The 17,738-nt window shown below is 48.2% G+C and overlaps 1 protein-coding gene across 1 annotated transcript in view; it reads left to right on the forward strand.

The window, feature by feature from the left end:
- LOC120047261 (myosin heavy chain, embryonic smooth muscle isoform-like) overlaps positions 1-17,233 on the forward strand; it is a 24,262-nt gene extending 7,029 nt beyond the window's left edge. Inside the window, exons 2-14 of the mRNA XM_038992789.1 lie at positions 579-626; positions 855-1,103; positions 1,194-1,307; positions 1,425-1,523; positions 1,699-1,911; positions 2,209-2,370; positions 2,546-2,674; positions 2,813-2,901; positions 9,498-9,621; positions 9,752-9,960; positions 10,188-10,296; positions 11,959-12,131; positions 17,074-17,233. Coding sequence (XP_038848717.1) covers positions 579-626; positions 855-1,103; positions 1,194-1,307; positions 1,425-1,523; positions 1,699-1,911; positions 2,209-2,370; positions 2,546-2,674; positions 2,813-2,901; positions 9,498-9,621; positions 9,752-9,960; positions 10,188-10,296; positions 11,959-12,131; positions 17,074-17,233 — 1,878 coding nt within the window. The remainder of the gene's footprint in view (positions 1-578; positions 627-854; positions 1,104-1,193; positions 1,308-1,424; positions 1,524-1,698; positions 1,912-2,208; positions 2,371-2,545; positions 2,675-2,812; positions 2,902-9,497; positions 9,622-9,751; positions 9,961-10,187; positions 10,297-11,958; positions 12,132-17,073) is intronic.
- Positions 17,234-17,738: the final 505 nt, after the last annotated feature.

Here is a 17,738-nt window from a genome sequence, read left to right on the forward strand (position 1 = left end):
TATGAGTAACTATGCTGATGAAGTCCTCCCATTAACAGCAGTGAGTGGTATTGAGTTTCTCCCTGGGAGGAAAGGTCAAGCCACCAACTACACACTCACCCACATGCATGCCCCCCCCCCCACACACACATACACCCCACATGCATGCCCCCCCCCCCCACACACACAATAACACACACACAGCAAGGTATTCTATGTATGGTGGGTCAGTGTGTGTGTCCACTGAAATACATCCCAGCATTAGTTCTAATCAGAGATTGGGTGAGCAGGCCACTTCATCAGACCTATCCCTCTGGGACCAGGGGAGAGAGGGGTGAGGCAGGGGGGAGAGAGGGGGGAGACGGACGGGGTCCAGGCTCTTAATCAACACATCACCTGGAATACACTCATACATGCTGATTTTACTCCACTCGCTCTGTCTCTCTGTCTCTCTGTCTCTCTCTCTCTCTCTCTCTCTCTCTCTCTCTCTCTCTCTCTCTCTCTCTCTCATCTCTCTCTCTCTCTCTCTCTCTCTCTCTCTGTCTCCTCTCTTGCTCTCTCTCTCTCTGTCTCGATCACTTTCTTGCCTTCACTCTCAGGAGCTACTTCAGGATGAGACTCGTCAGAAGCTGGCTCTGGGCTCCAGGGTGAGAGCTCTGGAGGAGGAGAGGAATGGACTGATGGAGAGAGTGGAGGAGGAAGAGGAGAGAGCCAAGGATCTCTCCAGGCAGATACAGACTCACACTCAGCAGGTAATCATCATTGTGTAAAAAAACCTTTCCTCTAGATTATAATATAAAACATGTTCAGTTGTCTTCTACAGTAAGTCTATCTTCCTCCTCACCATCACTCCCTCTCTCCTGCTCTCCCTCTAGCTGGCTGAGTTGCGGAGGCAGTCGGAGGAGGTGAATGCGGCGGTGGAGGCAGGAGAGGAGACGCGCAGGAAACTGCAGAGGGACCTAGACCAGGCCGTCCAGAGAGAACAACAGAAGGAGGAGGAGAAAGAACGCGTGGAGCGTCAGAGGGAGAGGCTGAGGGAGGAGATAGAGGACATGACCCTGGCCCTGCAGAGAGAGAGACAGAACTGCACCACCCTGGAGAAGAGGCAGAAGAAGTTTGACCAGGTCAGAGTTCAGGGGTTAGAGGTTAAAGGTGAGAGGTAACCATAATGACATAATGTCCCGTGATGTAACCCCTGCCCTTTGCCCCCTCAGTGCCTATCAGAGGAGAAGGCGGTGAGTGCCCGGCTGGCTGAGGAGAGAGACAGGGCCGAGGCAGACAGTAGAGAGAAGGAGACACGCTCCCTGGCACTGGCACGAGCCCTGCAGGTACCACTGGAGTGACTACACACATTATTATCCAGTTATCAGCATAAAAAGTTGTTTTCATCTTCATCTAAATAATAGTGAGTCTTGATACTTCATTGTTCCCGTCCACACTTACAGGAGGCCCAAGATCAGAGGGACGAGCTGGAGAGATCTAACAAGCAGCTCCGCATAGACATGGAACAACTAGTCAATCAACAGGATGACGTGGGGAAGAATGTACGCGTGTGTGTGTGTGTGTGTGTGTGTGTGTGTGTGTGTGTGTGTGTGTGTGTGTGTGTGTGTGTGTGTGTGTGTGTGTGTGTGTGTGTGTGTGTGTGTGTGTGTGTGTATTTGTATTACAGAGTGAAAATGTATCTCACAACAAGCACACATTTCTCTCCTCCTGTGTCAGGTGCATGAGTTGGAGCGTTCCCGGCGGGCCCTGGAGACAGAGGCAGAGTCCCTGCGCACTCAGACCCAGGAGCTGGAGGAGGAGCTGGGGGAGGCGGAGAACTCCAGGCTGAGGCTCGAGGTCACCCTCCAAGCCCTCAGGGCCCAGTTTGAGAGAGAGATCAGCACCAAGGAGGAGAAAGGAGAGGAGAAGAGGAGGTCTCTCAACAAACAGGTATGGAGAGAAGAGAGAAGAAGAGGAGGTCTCTCAACAAACAGGTATGGAGAGAAGAGAGGAGAAGAGGAGGTCTCTCAACAAACAGGTATGGAGAGAAGAGAGGAGAAGAGGAGGTCTCTCAACAAACAGGTATGGAGAGAAGAGAGAAGAAGAGGAATGTATCAAGCCTGAATATGGGGAGAATATGGGGAGTTATTCATTTGGATTTGATGCTAAACTTCTCTCTTTCTCTGCTGTTCCCTTCCTTTCCATCCCCTTCTCCTCTCCCCTTCTCTTTCTCTCCTTCCCCCCCAGGTGAGGGAGTTGGAGACCCAGCTAGAGGAGGAGAGGAGTCAACGCTCTCAGGCCATGTCCATCAAGAAGCAGCTGGAGGCGGAGCTACAGGAGGCTGAGGCTCAGGTGGAGTCAGCCAATCGCGGCAGGGAGGAGGGGCTTAGGCAGCTACGGAGACTGCAGGTAAGCTACACCCCCCTTATCTCTTTCTTTCTAATGCTGCTTGCTCGGTCTGAGATTAGATGCTGTACAGTTAACTGATATATAAACCACAGCTATAATGAGAACGGTAAGGGTCCCAGCACAGAGCCTTGTGGAAAACCATATTTAATCAACCCTCCTTTTCGCTCTCTCTCAGGTTCAGATGAAGGAGGTGCTTCGTGAGCTGGATGAGTCCAAGCTGGCCCGTGACGAGGTGGTCGTCCAATCAAAAGACACAGAGAAGCGCCTGCAGACCTTGGAGGCGGAGTTACTGCAGCTTACAGAGGTGTGTGTGCTGGTGTGTGTGAGAGATTTGCGAAGACACAAACTCTTGTGTTTTAGGATGCTAACGCCCTTTCTCTCTCTCTCTCGCTCTCTTTCTCTGTCTCTCTCTTTCTGTCTGTCTCTCTCTCTCTGTGTGTAGGATTTATCAGTGTCTGAGAAGATGAGGAGACAGGCCCAGCAGGAGAGAGATGAGATGGCTGATGAGATCGTCAACAGCTCTACCGGGAAGTCAGTATCTCTCTTTCTATTTTCCTTTCTGTATGTGTATTACTCACGGTGTGTGTATTACTGTGTATTATGCGTGTGTATTACTCACGGTGTGTGTATTACTGTGTATTATGCGTGTGTATTACTCACAGTGTGTGTATTACTGTGTATTATGTGTGTGTATTACTCACGGTGTGTGTGTGTTACTGTGTATTATGCGTGTGTATTACTCACGGTGTGTGTATTACTGTGTATTATGCGTGTGTATTACTCACGGTGTGTGTATTACTGTGTATTATGCGTGTGTATTACTCACAGTGTGTGTATTACTGTGTATTATGTGTGTGTATTACTCACGGTGTGTGTGTGTTACTGTGTATTATGCGTGTGTATTACTCACGGTGTGTGTATTACTGTGTATTATGCGTGTGTATTACTCACGGTGTGTGTATTACTGTGTATTATGCGTGTGTATTACTCACGGTGTGTGTTACTGTGTGTTACGAATCCCTTTTGCCCGGCAGTCTAGGGGCGATGGTAACGAGACCCGTAACATAACTCATGCAAATTATAGTAGTGAAAAAGTAACAGTGAGAACGAAATAACCACAGACAACTAAATTACCGTCAAACACTCATGGTTTATTTGGTAAACACACAATACAGGAACTCAAGTCATTCTGTTCACCTGATCTAGAACTCCTCACAATCAAATGTCGACCGCATTATCTACCAAGGGAATTCTCTTCGATTATAATCACAGCCGTATATATTCCCCCCCAAGCAGACACATCGATGGCCCTGAACGAACTTTATCTGACTCTTTGTAAACTGGAAACCACACACCCTGAGGCTGCATTCATCGTAGCTGGGGATTTTAACAAGGCCAATCTGAAAACAAAACTCCATAAATTCTATCAGCATATCGATTGTGCTACCAGGGCTGGTAAAACCTTGGATCATTGTTATACTAACTTCCGCGACGCATATAAGGCCCTCCCCCGCCCTCCTTTCGGAAAAGCTGACCACGACTCCATTTTGTTGCTTCCAGCCTACAAACAGAAACTAAAACAACAAGCTCCCTCGCTCAGGTCTGTTCAACGCTGGTCCGACCAATCTGATTCCACGCTTCAAGACTGCTTTCGATCACGCGGATTGGAATATGTTCCACATTGCGTCCAACAACAACATTGACGAATATGCTGATTCGGTGAGCGAGTTCATTAGAAAGTGCATTGACGATGTCGTACCCACAGCAACGATTAAAACATTCCCAAACCAGAAACCGTGGATTGACGGCAGCATTCGCGTGAAACTGAAAGCGCGAACCACTGCTTTTAACCAGGGCAAGGTGACCGGAAACATGACCGAATACAAACAGTGTAGCTATTCTCTCCGCAAGGCAATCAAACTAGCTAAGTCCCAGTACAGAGACAAAATAAAGTCGCAATTCAACAGCTCAGACACAAGAGGTATGTGGCAGGGTCTACAGTCAATCACTGTCAAGTTTTGACCTCCTTCTTGTGCAATTCCCCACTTGAAAAGGACAGTCCCTCCACATGAAGATTTTAACTGGATTTCACTCAATAAACAGCCATGGAATCAGTTGTTTGTCTTTTATTTACCATTCTTTGGTTGGCAGTAAACAGGTGAAAAACCTCAAAAAAGAGATGACAAATACAAGTTATTATTTGAGTTGACAGCCTAATTAAATACACAAAATTATCCACATTCACCTCAGATAAACACATTTCTGCCATTATAAAATACAAGGTTTCCACTTTTAAGCAAATGTTTCCCAAAATAGAAACCCACTATTTTTAATCAAATGAGCAGAATCAGTATATTTTTATCTAAATTTGCATTTTAGCCAAATACATTCAAAATATTTTTAGTAGTAAAAAATTACATTTATTTTCTAATCAGTAGTTTTAAGCAGACAAATCTTACATTTTTTAGCCAAAGATTTTTTAGACTATACATTTGTTACTGAATTAAGAACTTGGTTTACTAAGATTTCTACAAAGTTTAAATTACTTTTAACTATTTCAAACAAGTTCTTTGTCAACAATGAATTTGGCTCTTCTTACTTTTCCTTTATACCCCACAAACAACATTTGAAGTTATAAATACCACTGCAAAAGTCCTATCAAAGTTAAGAGTTAAGAGTCTGTGTTTTCCAGAGTATCATTAGCAGTGCACTGCTTAAGTCAGTCTAGCCAAGCATGGCCAATATGGCGCTTACCGGCTGTCTTTCACAGTTTTGTGGAGGGCTTGGACTTGCACAGTCACCTTGATCACAAAGATGAAGTTTCCTTGGTCTTGTGGTGTTATAAATGCTCCTTTCACTGGGGTCTAAAGACAACAGCAGAGCCAGGTGCTGGCACGCCCAGATTGCCTGGAAGATTTGTTCCACCTGGTTCACCACTGATTGAAGGAGGAGGAGTTTCACCACTGAGGAGCTCCCAGGCAGTTTGTCAGCACAATCACGGATTACAAAAAGAAAACCAGCCCCGTCGCGGACCAGGATGTCTTGCTCCCAGACAGGCTTAATAACTTTTTTGCTCGCTTTGAGGACAATACAGTGCCACTGACACGGCCCGCTACCAAAACCTGCGGGCTCTCCTTCACTGCAGCCGAGGTGAGTAAAACATTTAAACGTGTTAACCCTCGCAAGGCTGCAGGCCCAGACGGCATTCCCAGCCGCGTCCTCAGAGCATGCGCAGACCAGCTGGCTGGTGTGTTTACGGACATATTCAATCAATCCTTATCCCAGTCTGCTGTTCCCACATGCTTCAAGAGGGCAACCATTGTTCCTGTTCCCAAGAAAGCTAAGGTAACTGAGCTAAACGACTACCGCCCCGTAGCACTCACTTCCGTCATCATGAAGTGCTTTGAGAGACTAGTCAAGGACCATATCATCTCCACCCTACCGGACACCCTAGACCCACTCCAATTTGCTTACCGACCCAATAGGTCCACAGACGACGCAATCGCAACCATACTGCACACTGCCCTAACCCATCTGGACAAGAGGAATACCTATGTGAGAATGCTGTTCATCGACTACAGCTCAGCATTTAACACCATAGTACCCTCCAAACTCGTCATCAAGCTCGAGACCCTGGGTCTCGACCCCGCCCTGTGCAACTGGGTCCTGGACTTCCTGACGGGCCGCCCCCAGGTGGTGAGGGTAGGTAACAACATCTCCACCCCGCTGATCCTCAACACTGGGGCCCCACAAGGGTGCGTTCTGAGCCCTCTCCTGTACTCCCTGTTCACCCACGACTGCGTGGCCATGCACGCCTCCAACTCAATCATCAAGTTTGCGGATGACACTACAGTGGTAGGCTTGATTACCAACAACGACGAGACGGCCTACAGGGAGGAGGTGAGGGCCCTCGTAGTGTGGTGTCAGGAAAATAACCTCACACTCAACGTCAACAAAACAAAGGAGATGATTGTGGACTTCAGGAAACAGCAGAGGGAGCACCCCCCTATCCACATCGACGGGTCAGTAGTGGAGAAGGTGGAAAGTTTTAAGTTCCTCGGTGTACACATCACGGACAAACTGAATTGGTCCACCCACACAGACAGCGTTGTGAAGAAGGCGCAGCAGCGCCTCTTCAACCTCAGGAGGCTGAAGAAATTCGGCTTGTCACCAAAAGCACTCACAAACTTCTACAGATGCACAATCGAGAGCATCCTGTCGGGCTGTATCACCGCCTGGTACGGCAACTGCTCCGCCCACAACCGTAAGGCTCTCCAGAGGGTAGTGAGGTCTGCACAACGCATCACCGGGGGCAAACTACCTGCCCTCCAGGACACCTACACCACCCGATGTCACAGGAAGGCCATAAAGATCATCAAGGACAACAACCACCCAAGCCACTGCCTGTTCACCCCGCTATCATCCAGAAGGCGAGGTCAGTACAGGTGCATCAAAGCAGGGACCGAGAGACTGAAAAACAGCTTCTATCTCAAGGCCATCAGACTGTTAAACAGCCATCACTAACTTTTAGTGGCCGCTGCCAACATACTGACTCAACTCCAGCCACTTTAATAATGGGAATTGATGGAAACTATGTAAAAATGTACCACTAGCCACTTTAAACAATGCCACTTAATATAATGTTTACATACCCTACATTACTCATCTCATATGTATATGTATATACTGTACTCTATATCATCTACTGCATCTTGCCATCTTTATGTAATACATGTATCACTAGCCACTTTAAACTATGCCACTTTATGTTTACATACCCTACATTACTCATCTCATATGTATATACTGTACTCTATACCATCTACTGCATCTTGCCTATGCCGTTCTGTACCATCACTCATTCATATATCTTTATGTACATATTCTTTATCCCTTTGCACTTGTGTGTATAAGGTAGTAGTTGTGGAATTGTTAGGTTAGATTACTTGTTGGTTATTACTGCATTGTCGGAACTAGAAGCACAAGCATTTCGCTACACTCGCATTAACATCTGCTAACCATGTGTATGTGACAAATAAAATTTGATTTGATTTGATTTAAAGGGGGGCAGGAAAAGGGGCTGAGCTGGACCCAAGGAAAGAAACAAATATCCAAAAACACCCCTAAGCTAGCTGCTTCAACAACAGCTAGCTAACTAACCAAAAATACAGTGGGTGGTCCGCCCAGTTCTAACTAGTGTTCTTAGACAAAGTATTCCTACGGGTAGTGTATTTCCATGGGCGACTTGTCTTGGTACCCCCTTTTCCCACCATCAAACAAACAGTCAAACACCATAACAAAACAATACTCACAGGGTAACGGACAAAGTGACATGTAGTTGCAAAACACAAGAGATCTAGAGAGAGATTGCATGCAGAGAGATCGAGCTCCAGAGAGAACAACTGACAGGGTTTTTAAACCAAGGGAAAGGGGATGTGATAGGGTAATGGAAACAGGAGGAGGTGTGTCTTCTGATTGATGACTGATTGGGGAATGATGATTGCCACCTGTAAGGGGAGAAGGAGAGAAAAGAAATACACAGGATACACACACACAGGATACCTGTATCCGTAACACTGTGTATTATGTGTGTGTATTACTTACGGTGTGTGTGTTACTGTGTATTATGCGTGTGTATTACTCACGGTGTGTGTGTTACTGTGTATTATGCGTGTGTATTACTCACGGTGGGTGTATTACTGTGTATTATGCGAGTGTATTACTCACAGTGTGTGTATTACTGTGTATTATGCGTGTGTATTACTCACGGTGTGTGTTACTGTGTATTATGCATGTGTATTACTCACGGCGTGTGTGTTACTGTGTATTATGCGTGTGTATTACTCACGGTGTGTGTATTACTGTGTATTATGCGTGTGTATTACTCACGGTGTGTGTGTTACTGTGTATTATGCATGTGTATTTCTCACGCCGTGTGTGTTACTGTGTATTATGCGTGTGTATTACTCACGGTGTGTGTGTTACTGTGTATTATGCGTGTGTATTACTCACGGTGTGTGTATTACTGTGTATTATGCGTGTCTATTACTCACGGTGTGTGTGTTACTGTGTATTATGCGTGTGTATTACTCACGGTGTGTGTGTTACTGTGTATTATGCGTGTGTATTACTCACGGTGTGTGTTACTGTGTACTATGCGTGTGTATTACTCAAGGTGTGTGTGTTACTGTGTATCATGCGTGCGTATTACTCACGGTGTGTGTGTTACTGTGTATTATGCGTGTGTATTACTTACGGTGTGTGTATTACTGTGTATTACTCACAGTGTGTGTATTACTGTGTATTATGCGTGTGTATTACTCACGGTGTGTGTATTACTGTGTATTATGCGTGTGTATTACTCACGGTGTGTGTATTACTGTGTATTATGCGTGTGTATTACTCACGGTGTGTGTACTGTGTATTATGCGTGTGTATTACTCACGGTGTGTGTATTACTGTGTGTAGAGGGTGTAGAGGGAGTGAGAGAGAAGAAGAGAATGGGTAAAGTGGAAGAGGAGAAGACAATAGAAGAAGGGGGGAAGGGTATCAGAGAGGGCCGGAGGGAGAGAATTAGACAGATTAAGCACAGAACACGAGGACTGGGATTACATCCCACAGATTACATCCTCACGGTGTGTGTATTACTGTGTATTATGCATGTCTATTACTCACAGTGTGTGTATTACTGTGTATTATGCGTGTCTATTACTCACAGTGTGTGTATTACTGTGTATTATGCATTTGTATTACTCACGGTGTGTGTATTACTGTGTATTATGTGTGTGTATTACTCACGGTGTGTGTATTACTGTGTATTATGCATGTCTATTACTCACAGTGTGTGTATTACTGTGTATTATGCGTGTCTATTACTCACAGTGTGTGTATTACTGTGTATTATGCATGTGTATTACTCACGGTGTGCGTATTACTGTGTATTATGTGTGTATTACTCACGGTGTGTGTATTACTGTGTATTATGCATGTCTATTACTCACAGTGTGTGTATTACTGTGTATTATGCGTGTCTATTACTCACAGTGTGTGTATTACTGTGTATTATGCATGTCTATTACTCACGGTGTGTGTATTGCTGTGTATTACTCATGGTGTGTGTGTTTCAGGTCTGCTCTGTGTGATGAGAAGCGGAGGTTGGAGGCGCGAGTCACTCAGCTGGAGGAGGAGTTGGAGGAGGAGCAAAGCAATGCTGAACTAGTGGCCGAGAGACACAGGAAGACTACACTTCAGGTACACACTCTCACACACCTACCCCCACACACACACATACAGACACACACACACACACAGTATACTGGACTCAATTTACATTTGTCAATTTTTCTCCCTTTCTATCCCTCTGTCTCCCCTCCCTCCCCAGGTGGAGACTCTGGCGGTGCAGCTGCAGGGAGAGAGGACCCTGGGCCAGAAGGCTGAGGGGGCCAGGGAGGCTCTGGAGAGGAATAACAAGGAGCTGAAGCTGAAGCTGGGTGAGATGGAGGGAGCTGTCAGGGGAAAACACAGGCTCAGTGTCGCCGCCCTGGAGGCCAAGATGGACGGCATGGAGGAGCAGCTGGAGCAGGAGAGACAGTGAGGGGAACACACACATTCTCTGATGGATTTCCCCTCACACTTCTTCTCTCGCCTTGTTCCTTTCCTCACTCCCCCTCCTCTCTCTTTACTTCTCCTCCCATCCCTCTCTTCCCTTTCCTTCCCATCTCCTCCCTCTAACATCTCACTTCTTCCACTACTATTCTGACTGTATGTTCTGGGTATGGGGATAAAACATGACTCACAGTATTTCTCCCCTCCTCCAGAGAGCGGGCGATAGCCAACAAGCTGGTGAGGAAGACAGAGAAAAAACTGAAGGAGGTGATGATGCAGGCGGAGGACGAGAGGAGACACGCAGACCAGTACAGAGAACAGGTACGAACCAGTACAGACCAGTACAGAGAACAGGTACGAACCAGTACAGACCAGTACAGAGAACAGGTATGAACCAGTACAGACCAGTACAAAGAACAGGTATGAACCAGTACAGACCAGTACAGAGAACAGGTACGAACCAGTACAGAGAACAGGTACGAACCAGTACAGACCAGTACAGAGAACAGGTACGAATCAGTACAGACCAGTACAGAGAACAGGTACGAACCAGTACAGAGAACAGGTATGAACCAGTACAGACCAGTACAGAGAACAGGTACGAACCAGTACAGAGAACATGTATGAACCAGTACAGAGAACAGGTATGAACCAGTACAGACCAGTACAGAGAACATGTATGAACCAGTACAGACCAGTACAGAGAACAGGTATGAACCAGTACAGACCAGTACAGAGAACAGGTACGAACCAGTACAGAGAACATGTATGAACCAGTACAGAGAACAGGTATGAACCAGTACAGACCAGTACAGAGAACATGTATGAACCAGTACAGACCAGTACAGAGAACAGGTATGAACCAGTACAGACCAGTACAGAGAACAGGTATGAACCAGTACAGACCAGTACAGAGAACAGGTATGAACCAGTACAGACCAGTACAGAGAACATGTATGAACCAGTACAGACCAGTACAGAGAACAGGTATGAACCAGTACAGACCAGTACAGAGAACAGGTATGAACCAGTACAGACCAGTACAGAGAACATGTATGAACCAGTACAGACCAGTACAGAGAACAGGTATGAACCAGTACAGACCAGTACAGAGAACATGTATGAACCAGTACAGAGAACAGGTATGAACCAGTACAGACCAGTACAGAGAACAGGTATGAACCAGTACAGACCAGTACAGAGAACAAGTACGAACCAGTACAGACCAGTACAGAGAACAGGTATGAACCAGTACAGACCAGTACAGAGAACATGTATGAACCCGTACAGACCAGTACAGAGAACAGGTATGAACCAGTACAGACCAGTACAGAGAACATGTATGAACCAGTACAGACCAGTACAGAGAACAGGTATGAACCAGTACAGACCAGTACAGAGAACAGGTATGAACCAGTACAGACCAGTACAGAGAACAGGTACGAACCAGTACAGACCAGTACAGAGAACATGTATGAACCAGTACAGACCAGTACAGAGAACAGGTACGAACCAGTACAGACCAGTACAGAGAACAGGTATGTACCAGTACAGACCAGTACAGAGAAGAGGTATGAAACCTCTTCTCTATGAGTTTCCCATAGAAATGGAGAGATACAGTAGGGTGTGTTTTCATCCCAAAAGGAGTGGTTGGTCCTGCTAATCCCAATCCTAATCTAATCCAGCCCTGGCACCAGGGGAAGGTAGGGGTTATCTCCTCCTAAATTATACCTAACAAAATAATCCCTCTACGGTGTAGAGGTAGAGGTGATACTGACCCCCCTCTCAAAAATCATCTGGAATTTAATCTTTGGGATGTAATCCCAGTCCTCGTGTTCTGTGCTTAATCTGTCTAACTCTCTACCTCCGGCCCTCTCTGATACCCTTCCCCCCTTCTTCTATTGTCTTCTCCTCTTCCACTTTACCCATTCTCTTCTTCTCTCTCACTCCCTCTACACCCTTCCCCCTCCCTCCTCTCTCCAGTTGGATAAGTCTATGGGCCGGCTGAGGCAGCTGAAGAGGCAGCTCGAGGAGGTGGAGGAGGATAACTCTCGTTCCAACGCCCAGAGACGTAAACTGCAGAGAGAGATGGAGGAGCTGACTGACAGCTCCCAGAGCATGACCCGCGAGATCACCGCTCTACGCAGCCATCTCAGGTAATACTACCACTGTGTCTGTGTGTGTGTGTGTGTGTGTGTGTGTGTGTGTGTGTGTGTGTGTGTGTGTGTGTGTGTGTGTGTGTGTGTGTGTGTGTGTGTGTGTGTGTGTGTGTGTGTGTGTGTAATCTGAGTGACCCTCCCAGATCCATTGTATGTTTGCAGTTCCATTGCCACCTACTTACCTGTATGTTGTATTATTGCATGTTTTGTCTTCCATTGAACTCATCTAACACTGACACACTGTCCATCAGTCTGCCTCACACTCCACTCCATCCACTCAGCATCACCACATCTGAACGGAAACCAGAGAAGTAGGTCTGTGTGTGCGTGCGTGTGCAATTCATTAAGTTAACATTTCTGTTAGTTGTGTGGACTGCAGTATATTTTAAACTGAGCAAATACTGTCTCTTATTAGTTTGATGTCTCAGGGGTTTAGTCACCTTTATAACACCAGAGGGCTCTTGTCTTTCCAGTCCCTCATAGAGACATATCAGATGTACAGGGCCTTCAGAAAGTATTCAGACCCCTTGACTTTTTACACTTTTTGTTATGTTACAGCCTTATTCTACAATGGATTTTTTTTCTCCATCAATCTACACACAATATCCCATAATGACAAAGTGAAAACAATTTTTTTGAAATGTTTGCTAATTTATAAAAAAATTACAGAAATACCTTATTTACATAACTATTCAAACCCTTTGCTATGAAACTCAAAATGGAGCTCAGGTGCATCCTGTTTCCATTGATCATCCTTGAGATGTTTCTACAACTTGATTGGAGGCCACCTGTGGTAAATTCGATTGATTGGACATGATTTGGAAAGGCACACACCTGTCTGTATAAGGTCTCTGTTACGGCTGTCGTAGTCGTTCTCCTCCTCAGACGAGGAGGAGCATGGATCGGACCAAGATGCGGATTGGTAAGTATTCATATTTTAATGGGAAAACAACAAACACTACAAAATACAACAACCAACAAACGTGACTAACCTGAAACAGTCCTGTGTGGCCCAAACACTGACACAGGAACAAACACCCACAAAACACAAGTGAAACCCTGGCTGCCTTAGTATGAGTCTCAATCAGGGACAACGATTCACAGCTGTCTCTGATTGAGAATCATACCAGGCCGAACACAAAATCCCAACATAGAAAATCAAACCTAGACCATCCCACCCAACTCACGCCCTGACCAACTAAAACAAATACATGACAAAGGAAAACAGGTCAGGAACGTGACAGAACCCCCCCCTTAAGGTGCGAACTCCGGGCGCACCAGCACAAAGTCTAGGGGAGGGTCTGGGTGGGCGTCTGTCCACGGTGGCGGCTCTGGCGCTGGTCGTGGTCCCCACCCCACCATAGTCAACCCCCGCTTCCGTGGCCTCCTCCCAATATTCACCCTCCATGTCAATCCCACTATTCCAAAGGGCAGTAACAGACTGAGGGGTAGCACCTGACTGAGAGGTAGCACCTGACCGAGGGGTAGCACCTGACTAAGGGGCAGCACCGGACTAAGGGGCAGCACCAGGATAAGGGGCAGCACCAGGATAAGGGGCAGCACCAGGATAAGGGGCAGCTCCGGACTGAGGGACGGCAGCTCCGGACTGAGGGACGGCAGCTCCGGACTGAGGGACGGATCCTGGCTGGATGACTCTGGCGGATCCTGGCTGGCGGAAGGCTCTGGCGGATCCTGGCTGGCGGAAGGCTCTGGCGGATCCTGGCTGGCGGAAGGTTCTGGCGGATCCTGGCTGGCGGAAGGCTCTGGCGGATCCTGGCTGGCGGAAGGCTCTGGCGGATCCTGGCTGGCGGATCCTGGCTGGCGGAAGGCTCTGGCGGATCCTGGCTGGCGGAAGGCTCTGGCGGATCCTGGCTGGCGGAAGGCTCTGGCGGATCCTGGCTGGCGGCTGGCTCTGGCGGATCCTGGCTGGCTGGCTCTGGCGGATCCTGGCTGGCTGGCTCTGGCGGATCCTGGCTGGCTGGCTCCGGCAGCTCCTGGCTGGCTGGCAGCTCCTGGCTTGCTGGCTCTGGCTGGTCCTGGCTTGCTGGCTCTGGCTGGTCCTGGCTGGACGGCTCTGGCTGGTCCTGGCTGGACGGCTCTGGCTGGTCCTGGCTGGACGGCTCTGGCTGGTCCTGGCTGGACGGCTCTGGCTGGTCCTGGCTGGACGGCACTGGCTGGTCGGCTCTGAAGGCTCGGGACAGACGGGCAGCGCTGGGCAGGCAGACAGTTCAGACCACGCTGGGCAGGCAGGCAGTTCAGACAGCGCTGGGAAGGCAGACAGTTCGGGCAGCGCTGAGCAGGCAAGCAGCGCAGGCGGCGTTGGGCAGACGGCCGACTCTGACCTGCTGAGGCGCACAGTAGGCCTGGTGCGTGGTGCCGGAACTGGAGGCACTGGGCTGGAGACACGCACCACAGGGAGAGTGCGTGGAGGAGGAACAGGGCTCTGGAAACGCACTGGAAGCCTGGTGCGTGGTGTCGGCACTGATGGTACAGGGCTGGGGTGGGAAGGTGGCGCCGGATATACCGGACCGTGAAGGAGGACACGCGCTCTTGAGCACCGAGCCTCCCCAACCTTACCAGGTTGAATGGTCCCCGTAGCCCTGCCAGTGCGGCGAGGTGGAATAGCCCGCACTGGGCTATGCAGGCGAACCGGGGACACCATCTGTAAGGCTGGTGCCATGTACGCCGGCCCGAGGAGACGTACTGGAGGCCAGATATGTTGGGCCGGCTTCATGGCACCCGGCTCGATGCCCAACCTAGCCCTACCAGTGCGGCAAGGTGGAATAGCCCGCACTGGGCTAAGCACGCGTACTGGGGACACCGTGCGCTCCATCGCATAACACGGTGTCTGACCAGTACGACGCCCTCTCACTCCACGGTAAACCCGGGGAGTTGGCTCAGTTATCCAACCCGGCTTCGCCACACTCCCCTTTAGCCCCCCCCCCCCCCCCCCCCCCCAAGAAATTTTTGGGTGAGCCTCTCGGGCTTCCGTGCTAGCCGCGTACCCTCATACCTCCGGTTCCTCTCTCCGGTTGCCTCTGCTCTCCTCGCTGCCTCCAGCTGTTCCCATGGGAGGCGATCCTTTCCAGCCAGGATCTCCTCCCATGTGTAGCAACCCTTGCCGTTCAAGACGTCTTCCCATGTCCATTCCTCTGTCTGTCTCTGCTGCTGTCGCTGCCCTTCTCCACTCCGCTTGGTCCTCTTTTGGTGGGTGTTTCTGTTACGGCTGTTGTAGTCGTTCTCCTCCTCAGACGAGGAGGAGCATGGATCGGACCAAGATGCGGATTGGTAAGTATTCATATTTTAATGGGAAAACAACAAACACTACAAAATACAACAACCAACAAACGTGACTAACCTGAAACAGTCCTGTGTGGCCCAAACACTGACACAGGAACAAACACCCACAAAACACAAGTGAAACCCTGGCTGCCTTAGTATGATTCTCAATCAGGGACAACGATTCACAGCTGTCTCTGATTGAGAATCATACCAGGCCGAACACAAAATCCCAACATAGAAAATCAAACCTAGACCAACCCACCCAACTCACGCCCTGACCAACTAAAACAAATACATGACAAAGGAAAACAGGTCAGGAACGTGACAGTCTCACAGTTGACAGTGCATGTCAGAGCAAAAACCAAGCCATGAGGTTGAAGGAATTGTCCGTAGAGCTCCGAGACAGGATTGTGTCGAGGCACAGATCTGGGGAATGGAACCAAAAAATGGAAGAAGTTTAGAACCAAAAACACTTCCTAAATCTAGCCAACCAGCCATACTGAGCAATCTGAGGAAAAGAGCCTTGGTCAGGAAGGTGACCAAGAACCCGATGGTTACTCTGACAGAGCTCTAGAGTTCTTCTGTGGCGTGGGGGAACCTTCCGGAAGGACAACCATCTCTGCAGCACTCCATCAATCAGGCCTTTATGGTAGAGTGGCAAGACAGAAGCCACTCATCAGTAAAAGGCACATGACAGCATGCTTGGAGTTCATCAAAAGGCACCTAAAGAACTCTCAGACAATGAGAAACTATCATGACACAAGGCGAGACCCAGATGCAGACACAGGAGGCAGATGGTTGGAGTCTTACAATATTTATTAATCCAATAGGGTAAGGCAAGAGAATGGTCGCGGACAGGCAAAAGGTCAAAACCAGTTTAGAGTCCAAAAGGTACCGAAGGGCAGGCAGAATCAAGGTCAGGGCAGGCAGGATGATCAGGCAGGCGGGAAAGAAGTCCAGAGTCAGGCAGGGGTCAAAACTGGGAAGACTAACAAAAAGAGAATAGCAAAAGGAGATCGGGAAAAACATGCTGGTTGACTTGACTAACATACAAGACGAACTGGCACAGAGAGACAGGAATCACAGGGAAAAATACACTGGGGAAAATAAGCGACACCTGGAGGGGGTGGAGATAATAACAGTAACAGGTGAAACAGATCAGGGCGTGACAGAAACAAGATTCTCTGGTCTGAGGAAACCAAGATTGCACACTGGCCTGAATGCCAAGTGTCACTTCTGGAGAAAACCTGGCACCATCCCTACGGTGAAGCATGGTGGTGGCAGCATCATGCTGTGGGGGAAATGTTCAGCAGCAGGGACTGGGAGACTAGTCAGGATTGAGGGAAAGATGTACAGTACAGAGAGATCTGTGATGAAAACAAAGCTCTGAGTAAAGGGACTGAATACTTATTTAAATGTGATATTTCAGTTTAAAATGTTTGTATAAAAGCTGTATTAAAACCTGTTTTTGCTATGTCATTACGGGGTATTGTGTGTCGATTGATGAGGGAAAAAATTGGTTTAATCCATTTTAGAATAAGGCTGTAATGTAACAAAATGTGGAAAAAGTCAAGGGATCTGAATACTTTCCAAATGCACTGTGTGAAAAACCCTCCCTTTATCTCCATGACCCTCTCTACCACCTCTCTCCCGCCAGGCGTGCTCCGATGCCCCTTGGGATGCGTTCAGGTCGCAGGGCGTTGGTGGATGATCTGTCGTGTGAGAACTCTGACTCGGAGGACCCCCCCCCCCTCCCCGACACCTTCTTCTGGTACTGGCCCCGGAACTGGCCCCGGCACCCCCACACCCCCCTCTGAAAACAACAGTCTGGGACCCCCCCCACCATACAGCCTCAACGACACTGAGTAACACACACACAAACACTCACTCACACACACGCATACATACAGATACATACTCACACAGACGCATAGGCCTGCATACATGTATATGTACACATAGGCCTGCATACATGTATATGTACACATAGGCCTGCATACATGTATGTGTACACATAGGCCTGCATACATGTATGTGTACACATAGGCCTGCATACATGTGTATGCACACATAGGCCTGCATACATGTATATGTACACATAGGCCTGCATACATGTATATGTACACATAGGCCTGCATACATGTATATGTACATACAAATACACCCTCACATAGACTGACTTACTGATCCTGCACTTCTTTAAACTATTTCCTCTGCAGTCCAAACTAGAACAGAGAGCATACACACACACACACACACACACACATACACACACACACACACACACACACACACACACACACACACACACACACACACACA

Source organism: Salvelinus namaycush, chromosome 5 (assembly GCF_016432855.1).
Source record: "Salvelinus namaycush isolate Seneca chromosome 5, SaNama_1.0, whole genome shotgun sequence".
Lineage (NCBI taxonomy): Eukaryota > Metazoa > Chordata > Actinopteri > Salmoniformes > Salmonidae > Salvelinus > Salvelinus namaycush.